General features: G+C 43.0%; 1 protein-coding gene across 6 annotated transcripts in view; it reads left to right on the forward strand.

The window, feature by feature from the left end:
- VAV3 (vav guanine nucleotide exchange factor 3) overlaps positions 1-25,242 on the forward strand; it is a 160,838-nt gene extending 135,596 nt beyond the window's left edge. For 2 of the 6 annotated variants that reach the window (XM_035124355.3, XM_035124357.3), the window contains exons 25-27: positions 7,011-7,155; positions 21,010-21,164; positions 22,429-25,242. In XM_035124355.3, coding sequence (XP_034980246.2) covers positions 7,011-7,155; positions 21,010-21,164; positions 22,429-22,470 — 342 coding nt within the window. In that variant the 3' untranslated portion in view covers positions 22,471-25,242. Of the gene's footprint in view, positions 1-7,010; positions 7,156-7,297; positions 7,402-15,583; positions 15,668-21,009; positions 21,165-22,428 lie in introns of all 6 variants that reach the window. The other 4 variants (XR_015950957.1, XM_088673772.1, XM_088673771.1 and 1 more) reach the window with 4 other exon arrangements.
- Positions 25,243-25,652: the final 410 nt, after the last annotated feature.

A 25,652-nucleotide genomic window follows, 5' to 3' on the forward strand; every position in this document is an offset into this window, starting at 1 on the left:
GACCAAGATGATCAAGGGTCTCGAAACCAAGCTTTAAGAGGAACAGTTAAAGAAGTTGGTATGTTTAGCCTGGAAAAGAGGAGACTGAGAGGAGATGTGATAGCCATATTCAAAAATCTAAAGGGCTGCCACATGGGAGATGGAGCAAGCTTGCTTTATCCTGCTCCCGACAACAGGACCTGAACCAGTGGCTTCAAGTTACAAGAAAGGAGATTCTATACATCAAACTGTTCAAGAGTGGAACAGACTCTGTCGGAAGGTGATGGACTCTCCTTCCCTGGAGGTTTCTAAGGAATTGTTGGACGGTCATTTGTCATGGATGCTTAATTGAGATCCCTTCCCTGCAAGGTGTTGGACTAGGCTAGCAGACCATTGGGGTCCCTTCTAACGCCACAATTCCATGACTCTATGATTTTGCTTTGATCTTTGAACTTACTTCTTAGCATAACCAGAATTCAGGGATCATGCTCAGTCTGCTTGTACAAGGAATTTCAGAGATTTCTTTAAAATGTCTCTTGCATTCTTCCCAGATCACTGTATCTTTATGGCAGTGATAACTAATACTGTTTTGAGGAGGTGTTGCCTCCACTACAGCCTTTAAAATGTAACAGAATGAGGTGTTGTATTAAGTTTTCCAGAATAAGTTCTCCCAGAATAAATGATTAGCCCGTGGTGTGATAGAAGGGAACATACTGATTTTGTTTCAGTTTTGCTATTTTTTTGTATTGTGTTAAATTACTCTGTCCAGAAGTTAAGATCAGCCAGGCTGGTCCTTCTTTATGTCCCATCAGTGGGATCTGTGCATTGGGTGTGTGGGGTGTGTGTGTGGGGGGGGGGAGGGTTTCCCCATTGTAGCATCCCAGCTCTGGAACTTCCTATCCCAGGCATAGGCAAACTCGGCCCTCCAGATGTTTTGGGACTACAACTCCCATTATCCCTAGCTAACAGGACCAGTGGTCAGGGATGATGGGAGTTGTAGTCCCAAAACATCTGGGGGGCCGAGTTTGCCTATGCCTGTCCTATCCCTTGAAATTTGGTTTGCATCGTCACTGCTGTTGTTTAGTCACAAGCTCAAAAGATGGCTTTAAACACAGCTGTTTGGGAGTTAACACTGATGTTCCTTGGATATATTTGTGATGTATTTTAGAGTTATTTTTTTAAATGATTTTATCAGTATTCCAATTTCCTTGAAATTGTTTTTACTCGTCTTGAGATCTTTGGATTAAGGGCATGATAGAAATGATCCAGTTAAATGCTTGATTGCCTCTGTAACTCAGATGATGTTTATCCCAAAACAAGCATCCCACCTAACTTGCAGTCCACAAAAACACTGGCAAGGAGGTCATGCCAGATTCCCATCCCTGTTCTGGCTAGTGGCTTTTCTCTGACTCAAGTGAATTGATAACAACAGGAGGCCCAGGCAGGCTTTGAAGTTTGTTTAAGTGATTAATGCAAATGAAGTGTGGAGATATAAGAAACTGGAAAAGTGCTTAGGGTGGGGCCCCAATTATCACATCTTTGCTAATTGGAGCTTGCAAGGATTCCAGAATAAAAAACCAATGGGAGGGTGTGCCTGCTGAGCTTGATTTCCTCCATAAATGCAAGTCAGAACAAATATTTAGAATTTCTAGCATTTCAAACTGTTGCCCTGAAATGTAAGATACTAAAATCCCACCAAAAATAAATAATTAAAAGTAGAAGAGCTAGTGAAGAAAAGAGTCGTGCAAGGGGTGTGGGTACCTGCTTCTCTTCCATTAGATTTTTAAAGTTCTTTGTAGGATCATCTAGCTTATTATTAGAAAGGCATGGTCTGCATTACACCAGGCAGGAGAATTATTGTTAAATGTGTTTTAAAACCTGCTCCTCTGCATGCTTATTCAGAGGCAAGTCCCACTGAGTTTAGTTCAGTTTACTCCCTTGTAGTTGTATACTTTCGGGGCCACAATGAAAGCCCGAGGCAGACGGTCTTATATGCCAAAAATCTTTTTGATCCTGATTCCTGAATAAGAAACAAACCCTAGAGTGTAGCTCTTCCAAGCCCTGGAGCATAGTTGCCAACTGCCTGGGGCCCTGGGTGCCTGAGCACCCACAAAATTCCCCACGAAGGGACCAGGCACCCACAAATTTAGGTGACAGGGCTGCATGGCACCCACAGCCCTGGGCACCCATGGTCACGGGGCCAAGATGGCACTTGCCCTGGAGGCAGAAGTTGAATTCATGTAGCACTTTTTCATACTGAAAAGTATTTGGAACATGAGACTGAAGTGTGCCTCCAATAAAATCCCAAAACAACTGTGCCTTGACTATCTTGGGGTTTGGAAAGTGTTCACATATGAACTGTTTGGTAGAACCAGAAAAATGACAGCATCCCCACAACTCAATACAAGCGCCACCTGGAAATGCTATATAATTTATCTTGATTGATTTTACTACGTTTTTGTTCTGGCTTTGCTCCAAAGAGCTCAGGGTGGACTTGCAGGTTCCTCCCCCTACAGCAGGCACAGGCAAACTCAGCCCTCCGGATGTTTTGGGACTACAACTCCCATCATCCCTGAACACTGTTCCTGTTAGCTAGGGATGATGGGAGTTGTAGTCCCAAAACATCTGGAGGGCCGAGTTTGCCTATACCTGCCCGACAGCAACCTTGTGAGGTGGGTTTTGCAGGAGAGAGAGAGAGAGAGAGAGAGAGAGAGAGAGAGAGAGAAGAGAGAGAGAGAGAGAGAAGTACTGAGGCTGGTGAGTTTCATGACTCAGTGAGAATTTGATACTGGATCCTCTGTGGTCTTTGGCACTCGAAGCACTGCACTATACTGACTCTTAAAGGGGAATTTGGAATCTGTGCATTTGAGTAGTTTGTCTTGTTGCTTGCACTTTTGGGGAGTCACAATGGTGTATGCTGTTCAAGATCATGTGATATGGCAGTGAAGTATAATAAATACTTCCGTCTTGCAGAGCAGATATGCAGGCTACAGTTATCACTTTCAGACTGAAGCTCTTAGTGCATCATCTGTGACACAGAGATATACCTTATAGTTCCACCATCACCTTTCATTTTGCATTCATCTTCTGATATACAGGTGGCTCTTGGAAGTGTGCTTTATGCTTTCCAAAGATAACAGGAGGTGCTGCCCTGACCTGTTCCTAATGCCATCTGATGAATTATTATTATTATTATTTTAAAAAACCCTTCTTATCACGGCTCATCTTCTTTGAAAGACAGCAGTTGTTGTTTCCAAGAGCCCCGATGTCTTGTGTGCTTAGTAAGAATCTTGTAGGCCAACCTTCCCCCCCCCCACTGTTTAAAAGCCAGCAGAAAGTGGGGAGATGAGACGGTGGTATGTTCACAGACAGCTGACCTGCTGTTCCTGGGAACATTTGGAAGGCACAGGAAGAGGGAAGCAATCCTTTGACAAGGGGGACTGGAGCTTCCTTGCACACAGATGTTCGACACACACACATAGACATGGGCACACGCAGTATTCAGCTTAGCCCTATATTGGCTTTCAGGCAAATGTTATGCGGCCTTAAACTGTGGAAGAGAAGGGAGAACACAGCCCCACCCTGTACCCCGAAGTGTGCCAGCTGTGTTTTAAACATGAAGGTTCGAAGAAGAAGTGTTCCTGATCGTAGGGATCTTTGGAGCGTGTTCAACTGAACGCATGGGGGTCTAATGTGGTGCCAGAGCATGTGGGGCATTTGGAGTTTGGCTTGTATACACACCCCTATCTTCCTCCACAGTTTAAGCCCTTATGTGTTTGCTCAAACACCTGAATGGGGCTGCTGTCTAATCAGAAACTGAACCCATGTGAGGCCTTCCGCGATTTTCTGCTCAGCTAGTTTTCTCATATGTTGCAGTCAGCTGAAAAGATACTATTGCACACTGTCGAGATAAATGTAAAACACGAATAGTGTTATGACAGATTTTGTGTTTGGAGAGAAAACCAACCCAGCAGTAGCGAAAGGTTTTCATGCTGGCAAGGGTCCCTGTGTAGATCATGTACAGTACACACTCATAAGCAGTTCAAAACTGAGCCGATCTTAATGATCGAGCCAAAGCTAAACACTTCTAAGTCCCATTCATTCCAGTAAGTGTATTAAGTGTGTACTTGAATTTCTTGCAGTGGAAATCGAAATGGATTTAACTGTTTAGCTTTGGTTGGATTGTGGTCAGTGTTTAGAAATCTCTGGGTCACCTGTGCAGTTTTAAGCACTTTGTGCTTAAATCAGCTTCTAGTGTGAATGTATAAACCTACATTTGTGAGAAGACATAGTTAAAAGGATTTTATACCATGTCATTTTTAATTTTAAGGAACGTATGATCATACAGTTGCATGTGAGGAGCTCAAAGGCATTTGGAAGCTTCAATTAAGAATTACCGTAGTTTGGTATATGAGTTTCCTTTATGAGCGGTATGACTCATGAGCATTTTTTTTTAAAAAAGATCATTTGCTTACTGAGTTTTTTCTCACCTTGTAATGTATTCATTATGCCACATGCCTGCACATTATTGTGTTGCTCCATGAAAATTCAACTATTTCTTGCAACACAACTGAGAACAAGAGAGGGTTTTAAATTGGGCTGGAGGGCAGTAACTAGGGATGGAAGAATCAGTCTTTATCTGATGCTTGTCACTTCTGCATGTGTTTGCTCATAAGTCTGTTCCCTACTGTCTGTATTTTTGTTTTTAAATCAGCATTTAGATAAATATTTCAATACATGTTTCTAAAGCATTTTAAACAATCATTTTGATAAGTGGAGAACTGAGTCAGAAGATTCAGGAAGTATGAAAACGGTTCATAGCTATGTGCCAATCCACACCTTAGTTTGGAACAGCCATATCAGGGCCAATTCATATTGAAATTCAGAAAGATTCTTCATGCTTCCGTAACAGCCATATAAAATATCGGAAAGAAACAATAGTTGGCGCACAAAAATAAGGTTCTGACGAAACAAAAGGCCATTTGCTTGGATGGTCTGATCGTACAGTTAACAGAATTCTCAATAACAATTGAGAGTTTAGAGCAGGCATAGGCAACCTTGTCTCTCCAGATGTTTTGGAACTACAACTCCCATGATCCCTGACCACTGGCCCTGTTAGCTAGGGATCATGGGAGTTGTAGTTCCAAAACATCTGGAGAGACAAGGTGCCTATGCCTGGTTTAGAGTAAGGAGTTAACATTAAAGAACTTCAGCACATGTAACTACAAAGCAATTGGACAGGAATGTCTGGTTTGTTGATTGCAAAACTGTACATGTAGAAAACCTCATTTTATCATCATTTTAAAACCTCACTTTCAAAGCTGCGGGAGAACGTCTGGTGGGTTGTTTTTACTGCTTTGGGATTAGTCAGTACGTTTGTCACTGGTGTTTTAACAGATGGTGATTGCTAACTTTTACAGCTGACCGTTAGGAGTTGGATAAATGTATACAGTATACTGATCTGGACAACAAGAAACTTTAGCAAGTTTTAGTTGTTGTTTTGTGTGTGTGTTTACTTGCACACTGGCTTGAGCGCATGCAAAAACTTCTACCTGTGTGGCATGGGTTCCTGGTGTGCATTACGAGTACAGTGGTACCTCTACTTACGAATAACTCTACTTACGAATGTTTCTACTTACGAATGGAGCTCCGTCCGCCATCTTGGATGCGGTTTAGATAGGATTTTTTCTACTTACGAATTTTTAGATAGGGTTGCTTCTACTTACGAATTTTTTCTCCCAATGCATTCCTATGGGATTCAACTTACAAATTTTTTCAACTTACAAATGTGCATTCGGAACGCATTAAATTTGTAAGTAGAGGTACCACTATAGTGGCCTTTCCAAGGGTCAAAACATCATGTGAATGGTTTGCAACTGTATCAGGAAGCCAAACCATATGAGAAAAATATGTCACATACACCTGAACTGTATGTACAAGAAAAAGTACAAGTGTAGAGGCAATGATAACCACATGGGGAAAAGGAATGTGAGGTGAAAGTCACAAATGCCAGGCAAAGTAATAAACATATATTAGGACTTACACACCTGAAGAGGGGCTCGCAATTCCCTGTGCATAGAAATGTAGGTGTCATGGTGAATGTTTCTAGCTTGGCATGATTGTTTCAGTGTGCAGGATTTTTTCTTCTTAATCTGAGAATTGTTTCACTAAGAAGCTGACATGCTTACCCCCACCAGCTTTTTATGATAAATAGGCCAGTCTCACGTATGCAGATGCCCTCCAGCTTAATTCCTGAATGCTGAAAATGCAAATGCAATACAGTGATGCCTCGCAAGACGAAAATAATTCGTTCCGCGAGTCGTTTTGTATTACGAAAATTTCGTTTTGTGGTTTTCCAATTTAAACAAATCAAAGCAAAAAAAATGCAAAACAATTCAACTTGCGAAGCACGGCCATAGAAAAATTCGTCTTGCGAGTCAACAAAAAGATCGCAAAACGCTCTCGTTTTGCGAGTTTTCCATTACGTGAGTCATTCGTCTTGTGAGGTACCACTGTATCATGTATGAATTAAACCTGTACCGTTTGTGTAATTGATGTGCCTTGTCTTTGATCTTTCATCACACAAGTACCTCTTCAATAACAAGCAAAGAGTACCGACATAGTTCCAGTACTATTCCTGCAACAATACAGTGGAACCTCAGTTTACGCCTACCTCCATTTATGAACGCCTCCGTTTATGAACGCCACGGACCCGGAAGTGTGAACATCTGGGTTCCGTGGCACTCGGATGCGCAGAAACGATCTGCACAGCTCATGCATGCGCAGAAGCGATCTGTGCAGCATGTGCGTGCACAGAAGCGTTCTATCGGCGCTTCGCGCATGCACAGAAGCATGCTTTGGCGAGCAAATGCCTCCGCGGAACGGAGTGCGTTCGCAAATCGAGGTACCACTGTAGTGAACTGAGTGCATCTATTTCTATAAAGCTGCATTAAAGTTTATGTGCCTTAAATACTGGTGGGAGAAAGTACAAACTAAAGATTTCTAATCTATTTCCCCCTGTCTTCTGGAAGGAACTTGTGGAGTATTACAAGCACCACTCTCTCAAAGAAGGCTTCCGAAGTCTGGATACAACTCTTCAGTACCCATACAAAGAATGTGAAAATTCGCTGGACCAAAGGAGCAACAGAGCAAGTGGCAACAGAGCATGTGGCAACTGTGAGCATTAGAATTTGTTGTCATTTAATAACAAAGGAATAGCAGTAGGTTAAAAACATCTTCATTTTGCATTTTTGACACAGAACCAATTAATATGATAATGCTTTTAGCTAGGTTTTTTTTTTTGTTTGTTTCCCTGCAGCTAAGCAGAAACAGGATCTGCTGACAGGTTTATGAACAGGTCTAGTTAGACTTCCTGACTGCCTGTCCTTAAATCAAATCACCGCTCAAACATCTATTAAAAATGTAAGTGAGCGATTGATTTGTAAACAGACATTTTGCATTGGCTGCGCTGTTTTCGGCTACATGAATTAATAAACATGTAATTCTAATCTTGCATTTGGCATTTAAATGAATAATTTGTGTGATTTAAAACCATAGATTATAGAGCAGAATTTCTGTGAAGAAACTTTTAAGTTCTTAACAGATTTTCCTCTACAATGTTGTTCTTGTTAGAATATATTTCTGGGGCCTGAGTAGATACTGAAAGGAAGGCTTTGGCACGAGAACCTGAATAACCATCAAACATCGAAAATTCCTTAGGGAAAAGGCTCATATTTGAAGAGAAAAGGCTGGATGTGTGCAGTAGACAATGAACAATGGCTAGAGAAAAGAAGTTCCAGAAGGGGAATGCAGGGAAAAAGCAATAGGCAGGGGAAGGATTAAGCTTTCCCACTTCTCCTCTCCCCTATTATCTAATGATTATCTTCTGAATATACAGTAGTCACAATGGAGAACCCCTGGTCCTTCAGGTGTTACTGGACTACAACTCCTATAAACCCTAACCATTAACCATGTTGTCTGGGACTGATGGGAGTTGTAGGCCAACAACCTTTGGGAGGGCACAGGCTCCCCATCCCTGGACTATGGGGTGGGTACCCAGTGGACAGAATGAATAACATTGATGTCATTTGAATGTGCTCTCTCTCTCTCTCCTTCTCTTTTTTGTGCACACATTTGCACACCCCACCCCACTCAAAAGCATGTCTTCATTACCACTTGCTCAGCAGTTGACAATGTAAAGTCGTACCTTGGTTCTTGAATGGAATCCCTTCCGGACATCCGTTCAACGCGTACCAAGGCGTTCAAGAACCAAGGTACGACTGTATATAAAATTCATCTTTTTAGACATAAGGAATTGAGTGTGGCCTAATAATATTCCATTGATAAATGGAAGCATGTTGAAAAAACTGCCACATGATTTGTAGATGTTCTTCAAAAACAAAATTGCAGTGTTTTAAGCGAAGTAGGTCCATATAACACTCAGTATCTGATAAGGAGGAAGGATTGCTTTTAATGCTTTTGACCAACAAAGATCCCATTATGGCCACTCATAACTCTGATTTTGAAGAGCCCATCACTTTCTGCTCATTTTAGATGTTCACCTCTTATTTCCAAGAGCTTCTTATTTAGCAGATGAGGCTTGTAGGAAAATAAATAGGACACTCTCGCATATGTTGCTTAAATCAGGCAGTTTTTCTATCACTTTGTAATATGGATGTAACACCTGCATTGCCTACAGCACACTGTAAGATGGGAGACACCTGTATTGCCAGCGGTACATGTGAAAAGGATCTGGTGGTCTTAGTAGACCACAAGCTTCACATGAATCAACAGTGTGATGCAGCAGCAGCAAAAAAGTGAATGCTATCCTAGGTTGCATCAACAGAAGTACTGTTCTCTTATGCCTTGGTCAGACCACACCTGTGGTCTGGGCACCACAATTCTGGGCACCACAATTTAATAAGGCTGTTGACAATCTGCAATGTGTGCAGAGGAGGGCAACCAATTCCTGCATTGCTGGGGGTTGGACTAGACGTCCCTTGAGGTACCTTCCAACTCTACAATTCTATGGTTCTACCTTGTCTGCAGTGGTGAAGTAAGATCTACTTGCCAGTCCAACCAGCTTTTGTATGTGGAATGGGGAGGGGGTGCCATCTTGTCTGTCTCAGGCAAAAATATGCCTTTGGCCATCTCCATAAATCCCATTGAATTCAGCAGAACTTAGTTGTGTGTGTGTGTGCATAGAATTAAACAAAATTATCTTGTCCTTCCTATTGTGTTCTATACTCCCCATTTGGTTCACCCTATCAAACAGTCTTTGTTGTTTTGCCAGTTTATGATTTTCTTTTCTTTTCTGCCTAACACCCCTTTCTAATGCTTATTTTGGTTTCTAATTCATGTATGTGCATTCCTTTCCCCTTGCATTTGCTTGAGAGCTTTTAAAATCCACACTTCTTTCTCTTGTCTCACTTTGTTTCATGGGTCTGTTATTTTATTCTAATTATTCTTGTTTAGGAACAGGAACAGGTATCGTACACACATTCTTGTTAAATTAGTAAGTGGAGCTAACATTAATATAATTAACTCCTGCTTCTCTTCCCCTGACTTTCCCCTATTGAGCATGAAGATCTAAAGCGGGATTGTAGGTGTATGGAATGTGCCTATGATCCTCCCCACAGCTGGGAACCAAGTATTGTAACCAAGGAGGATAGTAACTGCATGGGACAACAAAAATGTGGTTTGTTATTAGAAGGAGCCACACTAAATCCTTTGGGTTCAAGGAGAAAGAGATCTGAAGCGTTTGCTTCAAGTTTTGCTTCTTCTGATGTTTGCCATTGCAGCAGAAAGTAGTTTGTGCAAGCCATAATCTGTTTCCAAACCGGAATCTGAAGTCACAGTTCTGTTGTGGTTTCATTTATATCTGCTTTGAACACAAAACCAGTTCTCAGCGTTCACATGTAGTGGTCAAACTGCTGTATTCTACAACTGGAAGCAGAGGTTTGGGGAGTGTGTGTACTAAGGTTGTACTCATCATATATTACTGCTACATTTGAACTGGGCTTAGGTGTCTACTCACAGTTTTAACGGGATTAATATCTTCTTCTGACCTCATACTATGTATCCTCATCTAAAGTTAGGTCCTGAGTCACTTCACTGTTATAATTCTACTATAATAACTAATAGTTTATACTTATACCTACTTTCTACCATGTGAATAGTAGTTTATGAAAAAAATTCTACTCTCTTGTTTATTCACCATGCCAGGGTGCACCAATCTTTTTGGGTCCATGGGCACATTTGCAAACTGTTTTAGGTGCCAAAGTACATACCACAACCTGTTATTATGTTGGCCGTAACATAAATGCTTCTTTCAAGCCTCATTTCAGCAGGTGGAACGGCAAGGGCTATTCAGGTGCCAGGGAAGGCTTCCACCCATGGGTGCAACATTGATGACCTTTATTTTAAAACACACACACACACACACACTTTCCAAAAGTCCAACCAGTTCATATTTGATTTACCCATATTCATGTGGTTCATCCAAGTCTCTCAATATCCAGAAGAATCTTGCCTTTTTCCTTTACAGAAGTCCTGTTGATTTGCCTTACAAATGCTTGCACACATTTCTGATACAATTTGAAAACATGATCCAGAGGCACATTTAAGAAGCCACACTGAGCTCTAAGGGTAAAGTGGCTGATAAATCACCAGTGAAGTAATTAAAGGCTGGATTCTCCTAACCCAGCCTTCCCCAACCTGGTGCGCTCAAGTTATTTTGGACTGTATGGAAGTTGTAGTCATTGGTCATGTTGACTCTGACTGATGAAAGTTGTACTCCAAAACATCTGAAAAGCAGCAGGTTTTCAGGGGAAGGTGTTTCTAAGGATTTCTCAGCTGTGTTGCAAAAAATAAAAGGAATGTTCCATTCCTTAGTCTCGCCATGGAAAGACTCCACATGCCCTCCCAGAGCATGTATGTAAAAACTATTTTCTTGACCTTCCTTTTTGGAAAACGAATCAGTGACTTGTCCAAAGTGGCACTGGAAATCCATAGCTGATTAGCAATTTGAACCTTCATCTTCTTAAAGTCTCAGGCTAGCATCCTCTCATCTTATATCTCTATATAAAATTTTTAAAAAGAGAAAATAGTGATCTAAAATGTTCCCTTCACCTCAGGCTAATAGAGGGGAGTTGGCCAAGGGTTTTGCTAAGAGGTGTAGTCCCAACCCAGGAACAATTTTCCTCCATAGAATGTGAAAGAGAAGTATACCTTACCAGCCTTCCTTTTCAACCTGCTAATCCTGCAGCATTGCTCAGTTGTTGGGGGGGGGGGAAGTAATATTGAACTAGATTGGAAAATTGTCAGCTCTTTCTTGGTTTCTTATTTCTATTCAAAATGTGGTTGAGGCCATAATTATGTGGTTCTTTCACAATGACCTTGTGGGATCCAGGAAATAGCAGAGTGAGCTTTACTGCAGCCGATGATAATTACTTGTGCATTTTTGGGCTTATGTGGTTTCTAGGGGCAAGGTTGGAGTCAGATAGTTCTGTGCCACATTATTTGTTGATTTGGGCTATGGTGGAGTAAAGGTAAAGGTGGCGCTGTGGTCTAAACCACTGAGCCTCTTGAGCTTGCCGATTGGAAGGTGGGCGGTTCAAATCCACACAACGGAGTGATCTCCCGTTGCTCTGTTGCAGCTTCTGCCAGCCTAACAGTTTGAAAGCATACCAGTGCAAGTAGATAAATAGGTACCGCTGCGGCGGGAAGGTAAACAACGTTTCCACGTGCTCTGGCTTCTGTCACGATGTCCCATTGTGCCAAAAGTGTTTTAGTCATGCTGGCCATGACCCGGAAAACTGTCTGTGGACAAATGCTGGCTCCCTCGGCCTGAAAGCAAGATTAGCGCTGCAACCCCATAGTTGCCTTTGACTAGACTTAACCATCCATGGGTCCTTTACTTTTACCTTTTTACCTTATGGTGTAGTACCGAGACCCTTCTTCTTTCTGCTGCAGTGGAACGTCAGGAAAGTGAAGGGGTGACGTAAGTCACAGCCACTTCTCATATGAGCTAGTACCATGTGCAAGGTAAGATAGGGGAAGGGGGACAGATGTAGCCTCCAAGGAGAGAAAGAAAAGAACACAAGTTCTGTCCCTAAAGAACTCTCCTATTGCATACCCTTCAACACTTCTCCAATGAATTATTATTCTTATTCCATAAGAAGAAGAATTTTATTATTTATACTCCACCCATCTGAGTGGGTTGCCCCAGCCACTCTAGGCGGCTTCCAACATACATAAAAACATAATAAAACATTTTAAAACTTCCCTATACAGGGCTGCATTCAGATGTCTTCTAAAAGTTGAACTCATCTCCTTGGCTTGGGAGTCGCCTAACTCCATACCCTCCAACATTTTTCTGATGAAATTAGAGACATCCTAAGGAAAAGCGGGACATTCCGGGTCCACATCAGAAACCGGGATGGGCTTCTGTAAATCCGGGACTGTTCCTGGAAAATAGGGACACTTGGGAGGGTCTGCGTACCACATGTGATAGGAGAAGCTGCACATACGGTATTAAACATCTCCCGCTATGCAACTGTTAAAGGCACTGGTGTCCTCTTTGATTCAGGAAATAATAGCAGCGAGGTGCTTATTTATGCTCTGCATGGTGCTCCCCACAATACAAAGTGGTATATCTATGTTAGGAAGTTTTTTAGCGTCTAGCAAGTAGTGCCTAAAAAGTAACCATTCTGCATACATTTTGCTGCCCTGTCACAAACAGGGGTGTTGTTGAAACAACAATGCAACCAACTTCTGCGTGCATACCTTTTTGAGAGAAAATCAGCCACAAATCTGGGAAGTTTGAATTCATATTATTTTGCTTGCTTATCTAGAAGCCGCTTGCTTTATTTATTCATTTATTTATTTAACAGCCGCGCCCCCCCCCAACTCAAAGAGACACACGTGTTTTCCTTTCCTTGCTTCTCCCATGCCCCAAATTAACAATCCTGGGAGAAAGGTTAGACTAAGAGAGAGTGACTGGTCCTGTAAGCTTCATGGGTGATTGGAAGTCTGAACCTTGGGTCTTCCTCACCATAGTCTTGATGCTCTAAGCACTAACAATGCCACACTGGCTTTCGAAATGCCCACTGCTCCAGGGTGGAAGGCATTGACTAATGGCTTCATTCTGCACACTCACTGTGCATTGATACTTATTCTGAGGTGGGGGAGGAAGTGGTGAGGAATGGAGCTATGCAAGTGGAGGTAAAGGTAAAGGGACCCCTGACCATTAGGTCCAGTCGTGACCGACTCTGGGGTTGCGCGCTCATCTCGCATTATTGGCCGAGGGAGCCGGCGTATAGCTTCCAGGTCATGTGGCCAGCATGACAAAGCCGCTTCTGGTAAACCAGAGCAGCGCACAGAAATTCCGTTTACCTTCCCGCTGTAGCGGTTCCTACCGTGTTTCCCCTATTTTAAGCCGTAGTCATTTTATAAGCCGTAGCAGGATTTTATGCTTTTGCGGATTATAAACCATACCCCGAAAATAAGCCATACCCCTAGCCAGCAGAACCCAGCATGCCGGCCGTGGCAGGAGGAGGAGGAGGAGGAGGAGGGCTGCTGGGTTGGTGCCCGGAACTGGCTACTGCTGCTGCTGCAGCGCCGCTTAGAACGAGACCGCGAGCGCCCCAGCAGCGGGACCGACAAAGCGCCCAGCAGCGCAGCACGGAGCGCCCCAAGCCACAGCAGCAGGAGGAGGAGGATTCAAAGTGCTACAGAGCACTGCTGGGTCCCGGAGGCTCGGGGCGCTCCGTGCGGCGCTGTTCCGCACCAACCCGACAAGCCTCCTCCTCTTTCTGCCGCGGCTTGGCACCCGGAACTGGTTGCTGCTGCTGCTGCTGCTGAAGCGCCGTGCAGCTCTCTACCCGTCCTCGCCCTCAACTGCTAATTTCTCCCTCACACACGGGCGGGGGGGGAGAGAAGCAGGAGGAGGCGCAAGCACTGCGTGCTCAGCCCTCTTTCGGCGCTCGCGCTCACCGGGCTGTTGACCTGACACCCAAGCATTAGAAGCACAGAGGAGGCACGCACACGCACACAAGAAAGGATGGGTGGGGGGAGGAGGAGAGCGGCGTTTGAGACACGCTCGCGAAAGAATGGCTGAGCGGCCGTGTGCACGGAACGGTGCTCTCCCTCTCTGTGTGTGAGAGAAAAGGCGGGAGGGAGGAAAGGAGACAACCGGGGCGGGGAAGGAGGCGGAGGACTGAGAGACGCTACTGAACAGGAAGCGCTGCCACCGAGCCAGGAGCTGCTCTGCGCTTCCCTCAGCAAGTGAGAAGAGGGCAAAGTCTGGGCTGGCGGAGCACCCCGAGCGTGCTACTGGGCGACGACCCGGCAAGCCTCCTCCTCCGGCTCCCAGAGGCTCGGGGCGCTCCGTGCGCGCTGCTGGGTGACCACCCGGCAAACCTCCTCCTCCTGCTGCCGGCTCCCATAGGATTGGGGCGCTCGGCAGCCCCGGAGCCGAGCGCCAGAGCAAGCGGCCTCAGCTCCATCCAGCCGCCGCCGCCCCGCCGCCCGGAAATGGCTGCTGGAGCGCGCGGAGCGCCCAGCAGCCCCGGAGCTGAGTGCCAGAGCCAGCGGCCTCGCCTCCACCCGGACGCCACCGCTCCTCCGCCCCGCCGCCCGGAAACGGCTGCTGGAGCGCGCGGAGCGCCGAGCAGCCCCGGAGCTCAGCGCCAGAGCCAGCGGCCTCGCCGTCGCCGTCCCGCCGCCTGGAAACGGCTGCTGGAGCGCGCGGAGCGCCCAGCTGCTCAAAGCGCCCAGCAGCGCTCAGACAGCCCAGCAGCATGGCGCGCAGTGCCCAGCAGTGCCTCGAGCCAGCAGCCTGGCCCGGCCAAGAAGACCTTAAGGTGCTGTAAAAACTGTAATAACGTAAAAAAAATAAGACATGCCACCAAAAATAAGCCACCCTGTGGTTTTTTGAGGGAAAAAAGCAATAAGACGGTGTCTTAAAATGTGGGAAACACGGTATTTATCTACTTGCATTTTGACGTGCTTTCGAACTGCTAGGTTGGCAGGAGCTGGGACCAAGCAACGGGAGCTCACCCCGTCACAGGGATTCGAACCGCCGACCTTCTGATCAGCAAGCCCTAGGCTCAGTGGTTTAACCACAGCGCCACCTGGGTCCCCTAGTGGAGGAGTTAGAGCAAATCCACAGCCTCTGTACCTCAGCTCGGTAAGAGAAAAGAGAAAAGAAAAAAAAGAAGGCACAGATTTTTTAGTTTGGGGAGTATGAAAAAAACACCAAGTTTCTTCAGGGAAATCCATGTTTCTTGTTAAGAGAGGCAGCCACACCATACCTTTGAAACACTCTTATAGCATTTTATGAGGTATGAAGAATGAGGGGAACTGTAGTTCACTGCAGGTGCTTGGAATTGCATAGGTCTGTGAGGCCAGCACCCTTAACAAACTACAGTTCCCGGGATTCTGTAATTAAAAATAGAAGAGTGTTTTAAATGTATGGTGTGGGTTGCTAATATTTCAATATCATTTAACTAATTTTATCAGCAGTATTATATTACCAATATTATTTTATCGATATTTCAATGTCATTTTGCTTCTCTCTCTCTTTTTCCTTTCTTTCTCTAAGCCCCTTCTTTGTTCTGTGGGTTTTCTTTTGTAACTCCTCCAGACTACAGCTTTGTTCCCCCTTCCTCCACTCCTTTCTGGTCAGGTACTGCTTTACTGCTTTTATATTTCTTCTCAATTTGCTTCTGTTTTGCAAATAAATTATTTCTGTCTCTGTGTGCAGTGCAAGCTAGGGAAGGGACGGATTCTCCCCTGCCCCCCCCCCAGTTGAATATAATTTGACTAAACACCAAATTATGGTTTATAAAGATGGTCCCCTAGCCTTTTGAAAGTGACTTATTTCTGAACAGCTACTCCACGGCTGGGAGAATATTTAACCTGGCCAAACGAGTGAATGGGACACCATTTAGTGGGATTGCCATGTGATCTCACACACAGATGAACACATACAAAGTTTGGTTAGCCAGTGTTTTCTCAGCTATGCAGGTGCTGCTCTCAAATAGATGATTCCCATACATTTGTGAGAAAGGTGAAAGGCCATCAAGGCTGATCCTGGAATAGTAATAATATGCATTCAGAATTTGCAGTTCTACACAGCTGTGGCTGAACTAAGCCTAATATGTATGATCGTGATGATACTATAAATAGCTGTTGAACATCTCAAATTACCATATTCTATCTGGACATAGTCTCAAAATCTGAAAACAATGCATTTGTGAATCAAAATATTCGTCCCATCCCTAAGTCAGAGCTTAATGCAACAGCATTCTTTGGTAAAATACTTCAGTCTAAAAAAACAACAACCTTCATTAGAGTTTTGCATGCACACTGTCCATCTGTTTTTTATTTTCTATGCATTTTTATTGTGTTTCTTATTCTCTTTCAAACTTTCATTGTACGTCAAGAAGCATTTAGAATTTTTTAAGATGCCACAAAGGGCCAAGTTTCTTTTTTCTTTTAAGAGCAGAGAGAGCTCTACGGATGTGACCTCTCTGTTATATATCTATTTATATTCACAGCTCACCCAGCCCTAAAATGTGTTTGTGTGTTGTGTGCGATATCAGTAAAAAAAAAAAAGTCTTACCTAGAGTAAAAATCATCACTTGATAGCTAAAAGAGACCCTCCATAGTCAGAGCGAGAATATTTTATTAGAAATACAGGATGTAACTATATTCCTTTCAGCAGCACCTTACAGACCAACTAAGTTTTTTATTTTGGCATGAGCTTTCGTGTGCATGCATATTTCTTCAGATACGTATCTGAAGAAGTGTGCATGCACACGAAAGCTCATACCAAAATAAAAAACTTAGTTGGTCTTTAAGGTGCTGCTGGAAGGATTTTTTTTATTTTGTTTCGACTACGTCAGACCAACACGGCTACCTACCTGTAACTAGGATATAACTATCTACACCTAGGACTGCCAATCTGGTCGGTTAAAAATATGAGGGATGGATTGAAGTATAGCCTGGAAACAGAACCTTTAGACTTCCAGATGCTGCTGGACAACAACTGCTGCAGACCTTGACCATTAGTCTGGGACTGATGGGAGTTAGGAATCAAACAGCATCTGGAAGTCCATAGGTGCCCCATCCCTGATGAGATGTTTTGGTGGGCCAGGAGATGGAGACTGACAAATGTAGTCTCAGTAGCAAAAGGATGGGTGGGAAAGAAACTTCCACAAACTTGAGGCAAATCTACCAAATGGCAAGTAGGATGCATGGCAGTCAGCAACTCTGTTAGCTCCTCTGCTTTGCAAATCTTCTTGGGGCTTCTGGTTGGCTAACTGTTGTAAACACAGTGACTAAAAGAAGATTAGACATTTTTCTGGAGGTTACTGACAGCCACAATGACTAAATGGAGCCTCTGTTTATAGACCTGGTGTACCTCCAAGGGGATACAAATAACAAGGAAGGACTGGTGTCTTCGTGACTTGTTTGTAGGCTTCTCAAGACATTATTGGAAGTGGGATTTCAAATGAAATCCTGGCTTTAGTGGAACACCTGTCACAAAATCTTGCTTGATGTGAACAACCCCTTACTTAAAGTCCTCCTTATTTAGCCTCTGTGCATTCTTGGAGTTCCTATCCTCATGGTTCCTGCTTTCCTCTTGTCATAGTTGATGTATCTCTCCTAAAGTGATGTAAGCAAAAAATTACAGCATTTGACAACTTTGGCAAAAGTGTTGGTTTATGAGCAGTAGTGGACAATGTTTACATATTGGAAATGTAAGCGATAATCAAATGGCGGATTTTCTTATTCCCTCCCCTACCTTTTCTCCCCAAAGTATTGATGTGGTCTTATATTTATAATACTGGCTGCTTAAAGGGAGTGTGCATTAGGTACTATAGTGACAAAAATAGGGCATAATTTATTTTCAGGCTGCAATTTTATATGAGGCATTTCAATTTTGGTCACTGAAGTCTATACAGTTATTATTTCCCCCCAAAGTACAGTATCTATTACTGTTATGGGAAAACTGCCGCAGTGTGTAAAATAATTGTCTTTTGGTGCCATATGAAGCTGTTCGCCGGCTCCCTCGGCCAATAACGCGAGATGAGCGCCGCAACCCCAGAGTCGGTCACGACTGGACCTAATGGTCAGGGGTCCCTTTACCTTTACCATATGAGTCCACAATAAACTGACACAAAAGCGTATGCAGCAATTTTGGAACGCAAATGGTGATCTTCATCATAGCTGTATATATATTTTTCTCCTTTGGATGCCATTTTATATATAACTCTTGTGGTTTTATATTGGGGGGAGCCAGTCCTTCTGTCTGCAATGGCCTTTTTGTTTTGTTGGGGTGGTGGCTGGGTGGTGGAAGCATCCCCCCCCTAGCTGCCAAGTTATCCCTTTTTTACAGGGATTTTCCCTTATGCTGAATAGGCTTCCTCGCGAGAAAAGGGAAAACTTGGCAGCTATGCCCCCGCCCCCATGATGAAATAATTTGGGTTCAGTAAATGTAACCACCTCTACCCCTCCTCAGTTTGCTGTGATAATGATTGTGCCTTTGCACCCAAGAATTGTTTTTTGCAGTGATCTGAGAAATTTCTTTCTGTCTTCACTGCTCTAGTTGGAATGATCATGAAGTCACTTTGCTTGACTTCTAAGACTAGCTTGAAGGGAGTGGCTTTGCCTCTCTCTGTCTCTCTTTCTCCACTTTAGGCTCAGCAGCCATTACTTTGGTACACACCCCATCATTTACTGAACTGCTTGGACATTGTGCCAATGATATTTTTAAAGTAGGGAAATGCAGATTGTGGCATGCCCTTCCTCTTAGCTCTACCCACTGATTTCTTCCTGTTAAGGAAGGATTTTTAAAAAACACCAGATTTTTAGCTGCTTAAAACTTTTTGACTTTCTGATCATTTTTAACTGTGGACTGATTTGGTTGTGCATGTTTTATAATGTATTCCCCCCTGCTGTTTCCAGGCTTAGGTTGCTAGCACTTATATTGATTTTGTCTCTTGCATGTCACATTTGGTATTTAGATCCAGAAATAAAAATATAGTAGGAAAAGGTGACATGAGAGAACAGTGGATGCTTCTTGAATGCTAGTTTCCTCAGGGATCTGTGGCCTTCCAGATGTTGTTGAACTCCAACACCCACCATCCCTGACCATTGGCCATGCTGGCTAGGGCTGATGGAAGTTGGAGTCCATCAGCATATGAAGTGTCACATGATCTCCATTCCTTCCTTAAAGTGCCAACACTATTTAAGGTGAATCCTCCAAATCCATGATAAGGTTAAGCATGGAGGTTGGTCATGCTGCAAATAATTCTTATTGACTTGATAACACTATTCAGTCCTGTTCCTGGTCCCTTGCATGTTTTTTTTTAAGTCTTCTGCATGGCTTCATTCCTGAATAAGAGCACAACAATGTTCAGTTTTGTCATCTAATTACTTATCTAAAGCATCTTATCTAAAGCCCTTCAAGAACAACAAAAACAGGGTTTCCAGAGTGAAGTAATATCCCCTCCACTTCCAGCTCAGTCAGTAGAGCATGAGACTCTTAATCTCAGGGTCATGGGTTTGAGCGCCATGTTGGGCAAAAATGTTCCTGCATTGCAGAAGGTTGGAATAGGTGACCATTGTGGCCCCTTCCGACTCTACAATGATTCTGTATAAGTAGTAAGGCTTGCAATCTACGAGAAGTTATACAAATGGAAGAAAGGTTGGGGAGGGATGCGGGGAGGAAAGTAAATTGAAGGAGCTAGTTAAATAGTTCTTGTAAGGAACTCCTGGAATGGAAACAGTTCAAAAAAAGGAGGAGGCAGAACTTGCCAGTGTCTCAGCTGACCAAACGGTAGGTCCCTGCAGCTTCTTCTCTCCTGTGTGATATATGTCCTTTTAAGATTCTGGCTGATTGCTTGTGATCATTAACGCCCCACTGATACATGCACAACAGCCTGTGTGGGAAGGAGGTGCTCATCTGTGATAATGCTCCACATACGTAGTTGCAGTGTGTGTGTATTTGTGTATTTGGGGGGGAAGGGAAAGAGGGGAATTTAAAAGCCATTTATTTATTTATTTAAATTTATACTTAGAATAATAGAATTGTAGAATTGGAAAGGAGCCTGAGGATCATCCTTGCAATGCAGGAATCTCAGCGAGATAATACATGACAGCACTTGATTGTTTTTTGTTTTAAAAAGCAGTTTACAAAAAGATAAAACAAATTTGACTGGCCCATGCCCTTTGTTTCTTACAGTGCATTCTCATGCATATTTACTCAGAAATAAGCTCCATGGGGGTCTTATTATCAAGAAAGTGTGCATAGAATAATTAGGCTTAGAATCGCAGGACGAGGAATGGGGAAGTACGGTAACTCTCAAGATAGAAACAGCAACACAAATTTATAGTGGAGACTTTTTAAAATTCTAAGGCTCTTTCTCTGAGATTATACTGCTGTACTGCTAAGTGAAGTGATTTCTGTTTTTTGAAAATAGGTTGGGATTGTCTAATTACTTATACCATCCTGAACCGAAGCAGATGTCCTTAGAAATGTGTTCCATTTATTTCAACAGAATGACCAACATCTAATGAGCCCCATATATGAGAAATCTGTGTGTGTGTGTTTGTGTGTTTGTGTGTGCGCAAAGGTGCTGATTTTTTCTCTTTCTTTTTGCAACCCTTCATGTTACTCGGAAGTTGTCGCCCAATATTTCACGTGCAAAAGCCTCAGGGTGTGTGTAATATCTATGACCCATTTGGTTCCCAGTCAATGTCTCTTTAGGATGATTTCCCCTGCTTTTTCTGGGTTTCTGTTTTGGCTTTGTTTAAAACAAACAAACGGAAAAGTCTAGTCAAGAAAACATCACACTGAATGGATTTCTTTTGCACTTTTCCACACGGTCAGCTTGCATTTCTGTGTTTAAAAAATACATTTGCTTGCACTTGTACTACAATTGTATGCTGTGCTGAAATAATTCAACATCTACGCAGTTTAGTGAATTTCTAATTACGTTGCCTTTCTGTGTTCTCAAGCAGTGCTGAGTCCCAAGGTTCTCGGTATAGCTGTTGCCCGCTATGACTTCTGTGCGCGAGATATGCGTGAACTGTCCCTGGTCAAAGGAGATGTGGTCAAAATTTACACCAAGATTAGTGCCAATGGCTGGTGGAGAGGTGAAGTAAATGGAAGGGTAGGTTTATGTTTTTGACGGCATACTTTTTGTACATTCCATGCTTTGAAGAATGTTAGCAAATGCTTCTTTAATTTTGTTTTGTTTACTTGAACTATTTTTATCCTAACTTTTGAGCTTAAACATGCTATTCCTTGAGTCCCATTGTATTCAGTAGAGATGCCCAAGGTTGCACTGTTAGGGTCTTTAACGAAACCAGAAAATAAAATGCTTAAAATGAATAGTGCTCAACAATTAGCAAATTAAAGTGGCATAAGCAGCAACAATATAGCTTTCAAAACATTTCTATGGGAGACCCGGAGCAGCTCTACCTTACTGGTGAGTTCATTTCTGAGCCAGAGGTAAAGGCACTTCGAAGTGGTTCCAAACTGCAGAACTCAGCTGCAGCAGGGCTTGTCCAGGAAGAGGCTATCTCAAAAGATGTGTGAGCCCCAGGCCACAAATGGCATAAAGGTAAGCATTGGCACTTTAAATTGAGTCTGGAAGCAAACCAATATCAAGTGGATTGTTCCAGCTTAAGCATTTGAGTTATCTTTCAGGGCAGTCCCCCCATAAAGCACATTGTGGAAATCAATTCTAGGCATGATGAAAGCATGGGAAACTGTATGTGAGCATGTGAGAAACCTCTTCTCAAAGACAGTGCAAAGCCAATGCAGTTAATAGAATTCGCCTCTGGTCCCATGCTAGTCTTAGGAGCAAGACAGATGCTTCAACCGCTGTTTTGTTTGCTTGAGTAGTTTTCTATGTCTTGAGTGCATTCACAGTCCTCATTTGCATTTGCAGTGAGTGTAACTTAACCCTCAGTTTTCTGTGTAGAGGGTATACAAACACACACACACACACACACACACACACACACACACATTCAGTCAATCATATGAGTGCCCACTTGCTGCTTGAAGTGGTACAAGCAGGTCTGCTGCCTCATTTGCTGAGTACTGAGTCTGCGCTTGGCATGATTGTATTCCTGTCTCAGCTGAATGCCAAAAGTTCCTGAATTGCTAAATCTAATGTTGGCAGTCAGCCCTATTTCTGATCATATTCCTATTTTTTGCACGCTTTGGGTCATTAACTTGATATCTTTATCCAGAGAGACATTGAATGCTCTGCCACAAAAATTAGTTTGTCGTACCCTTTTCATCCCCTTTCTCACTGTTGTGAATCATACCTAATTTGAACAGGTGGGTTCTGAAGAAAATTATTCTGTGCCAAAGGAATATCAATTTAATATGTTGTGCCTTTTCTTTCTTGATGTTCCCTTTAGGTGGGTTGGTTTCCCTCAACGTATGTAGAAGAGGATGAATGATTTGGAGACTTAGCTGGTACTCTCGATCATAAACTTCAGGGACTGTGAATTTCAGCCATCTGCAAAGCATTATTCGTCTTGTTAAGTATTTGAAATGCAGCGCTCCTGTCTGTTAAAACCCTCCAGTCTTAACACTGGGATTACTGAAGAAGTTTGTGTTGACAGATTAATATCTCACTCAGATCTGTGCAAAGGAGCAAACTGCCTGCCCATCACCACTGGGGACCAGTTCAAAACTCTAACTTCACCTTCCTGAAAAATCACGTCAAAACAGACTTTTTAAAAAATGCTTCTTTTCATTCCATCCTGCTGTACACATTGAATACTAAGTATGGGTAGCTATTTACTAACCTTCGTTTCTTTTTCCTTTTCCTTTTCTTTTCTCTGATGGCATTAGGAGATGAAGGCTTGCTTTATTGTTGCCTATCATAGCTTCCAGGAGGAGGGGTGGGGGGAGTTTTAGCATTCCAGTAGTCATGTGGTCAATATTATTTGTCTTGAAATATCCAGCAGCAGCAATTAACCTTGCCAATGACTGCATAGCCATCAAGGATGCAGCCTCTAAACACACTTTATGGGGACTAAGCGAAATTCAACACAGCTCTGCGCGTAATTCTGGGGAGGAAAAATACAAAGGAGTTCAGTCTTTAATTCAAGGGTCATTTTAACTGGCTTGTCTGTGTCGTCTTCTCTCTCCCCCACCCCCCTTTAAAAAGTTTTATGAAATAGCAAACTTCAGGAAGTGTTTTGTGGGTTACCATACAGTTGTGTTAGAAAAAGGGATTGAACTGTGCTTTCTTTCTGAGACAAATGGTAATTTCCTCATTCACTGGCTTTCATTATTGGGCTGGAGGACTCATATTTTTGCAGTTTCTAGGACACTAACAATCAGATCTCTGAGGGTTCTCACCTTCATGTTTCATCCCTCAGTTTTGTCAGGTAGAGAGCAGAATTGCAGAACTGTATAGGAGAGCAAGTAATACCTGATGCCCAGATCCCAAGAGTAAAAACAGTAGAGAATGATGCCACACACAACACGTAACAAGAAAATATTCAAGCAAATTGTCTGGCGAATACATAGGGTGGGATCCGAAGGATCTGGTGCTTCCTGAACTGATTGAAGACCCAAGTTTCCCACACCTGTACCTCTTTCACCAAGAAGCTGCTCCTGAAGGTCAGAGCATACTTCCACCATGGGTTCCCTACTTGTGAGAAGCTGAAAGCAGAAGTGAAAACCAAAAAAAAATTCCCTGCATGTGCAAAAGCACTCTGGATTAACAAGGAGGGCCTCTTGGATCCACCATCAGAAAAACAACAACACATCTCTGGATGATGTTTTGCCTGAGTGTCATTACCCATAAAATTAGCAGAAGCCTTGGATATCTTTGTTCCATCTCACAAGGTTGTGTATTGTGCCTAGAGACCATCCCAACTTGGTGCACACAGCGCATTCTGTCCCCCTCTCTCCCCTTGCCATTCCTAATGCTCACTTGCCTCTAGTTGAATGCTTGGCCATTCAGTTGCCAATTGATCCAGAATTTGCAAGGCCTCTCCAATCTGCCCCCATTAAGGAGCTTGTCATCAAGCAAAGAGGATATCTCTGCGTATACCTGTAGCCTACAGAAGTTCAAAATGATGTCAACTTTGATTTTATTGAATACATTATTTTGGTGGAACCAGCTGCAGCATTTGTAAAAGATTGCAGAAATGTATTTTATAAAATGACCTGATCTTAAATGTTAGATTAGGAATGCTCCCTTGGTGCTTTTTTTCTGTACTAACTAGTTTTGTCTAGTGGACTTGATCTCTAAATGGGCAAAATTGCTTTACCAAAAGCTATTTCTGACTTTTAATGGGATATGGTTTTGTCTCTAGGTCTGTGAAACGTATTGTGCTGTGTCATCAGTGTTTATCTGTCTTGTAGAGGGAGAATCAGCTTAAGGTAAAGATTAAGAAATGTATCTTTTCAAGAAAAGGTTTTGATTAATAGTTTAGGTAACCTAAAGTTGCTGTTTGCTAATTGTTGCAACTCAGGGGCTTAATGGAACTCAGTGAAGTCATGTCATATCTAAATACTTCCCTCCTATTCACGCACCTCGGCCCAGCAGTTCTTTAGGGGCAGGGGATTTCCACTTGTGAAAGAGCTTCTGCATTAACTTCAGCAAGAGGAGAGAAACAGTATGGTTTGTGCAACTGAAGTGGTCAGTTTTCAATAGCAGATAAACACCTTGCTCATCTCTTGGTTCCATAAATCACTCTCTCCACCTGCCTGTTAGAACAAGGAGGGACTTCTCTTGGTTTCACAGCAGTGGGGAGGAGAGGGTAAGGGTGGACCAAGGCTCCATCTTCTTTTACTGTTGCATATCTATTAAGGGTTGAACAGAGTCTCTGGAATGTGACTTTGCAATCCAACATGAAACCTTTTGCACTGCCGGGCTTTCTCTTCTCTTTCCAGGGTAGCGAATGTAGGAGCTTAGTCATTCTGAAGCTCTGTGTGTGCACCTACAGAACTCTGGACAGGACTGTGCTTGTTGTGTTGTTTGTAATGCCCTGTGTTGAACAAATTAAACGCTGCATTGTATTATATTTCAAATACCAAAGATTTAAAATGCCAGAGCCATTGCTTTCCCCCCCTTCTTTCTGCAATGCATTTTCTTTTTGCCTCTCTGCCTGACCTTGCTCTCACTCAGGGAGCTGGGGCAGTACTTTAATTTGTAATATTGTGTAAATATGTGAATATATTAATAAACTGGTTAATTTCTTGTTTAATGACTCAGATCTTATGACTGGTTATATTGCAATGGCTTGGCTTGCTATTTTGTAAAGGTTCCTTATTATTCCCAACGTGTCTCATATCTTTCCAGCAACATATTGAACACTTGATTATGCATTGTTTTGTAAGGCTCAGTTATATGTATATATGAGGCCATCAGAGCTCAGCTGAAACATCAATTCCAGCTTCACAGCTCTTTCCATGGGCTGCAAAGTTGAGCTCCCCTTTTGTCATTTATTTGTTGGTCCAACTGTGGTAGGTGGTAGGGGGGAATAGAAAAGAAAGAAGTCAATCGTTTTACTTAAAATCTGCTGTTTTTAAATGCTTTGGTCTTATCACTGGTATTGTGCATTTTTAGTTTTTATTGTTTATTCTTCCACTATGTTAATCTCTGTAAGCAGCTTTGTGT

The sequence above is a fragment of the Zootoca vivipara genome, chromosome 7, assembly GCF_965207765.1.
Source record: "Zootoca vivipara chromosome 7, rZooViv2.hap1.1, whole genome shotgun sequence".
Taxonomy (NCBI): Eukaryota; Metazoa; Chordata; class Lepidosauria; order Squamata; family Lacertidae; genus Zootoca; species Zootoca vivipara.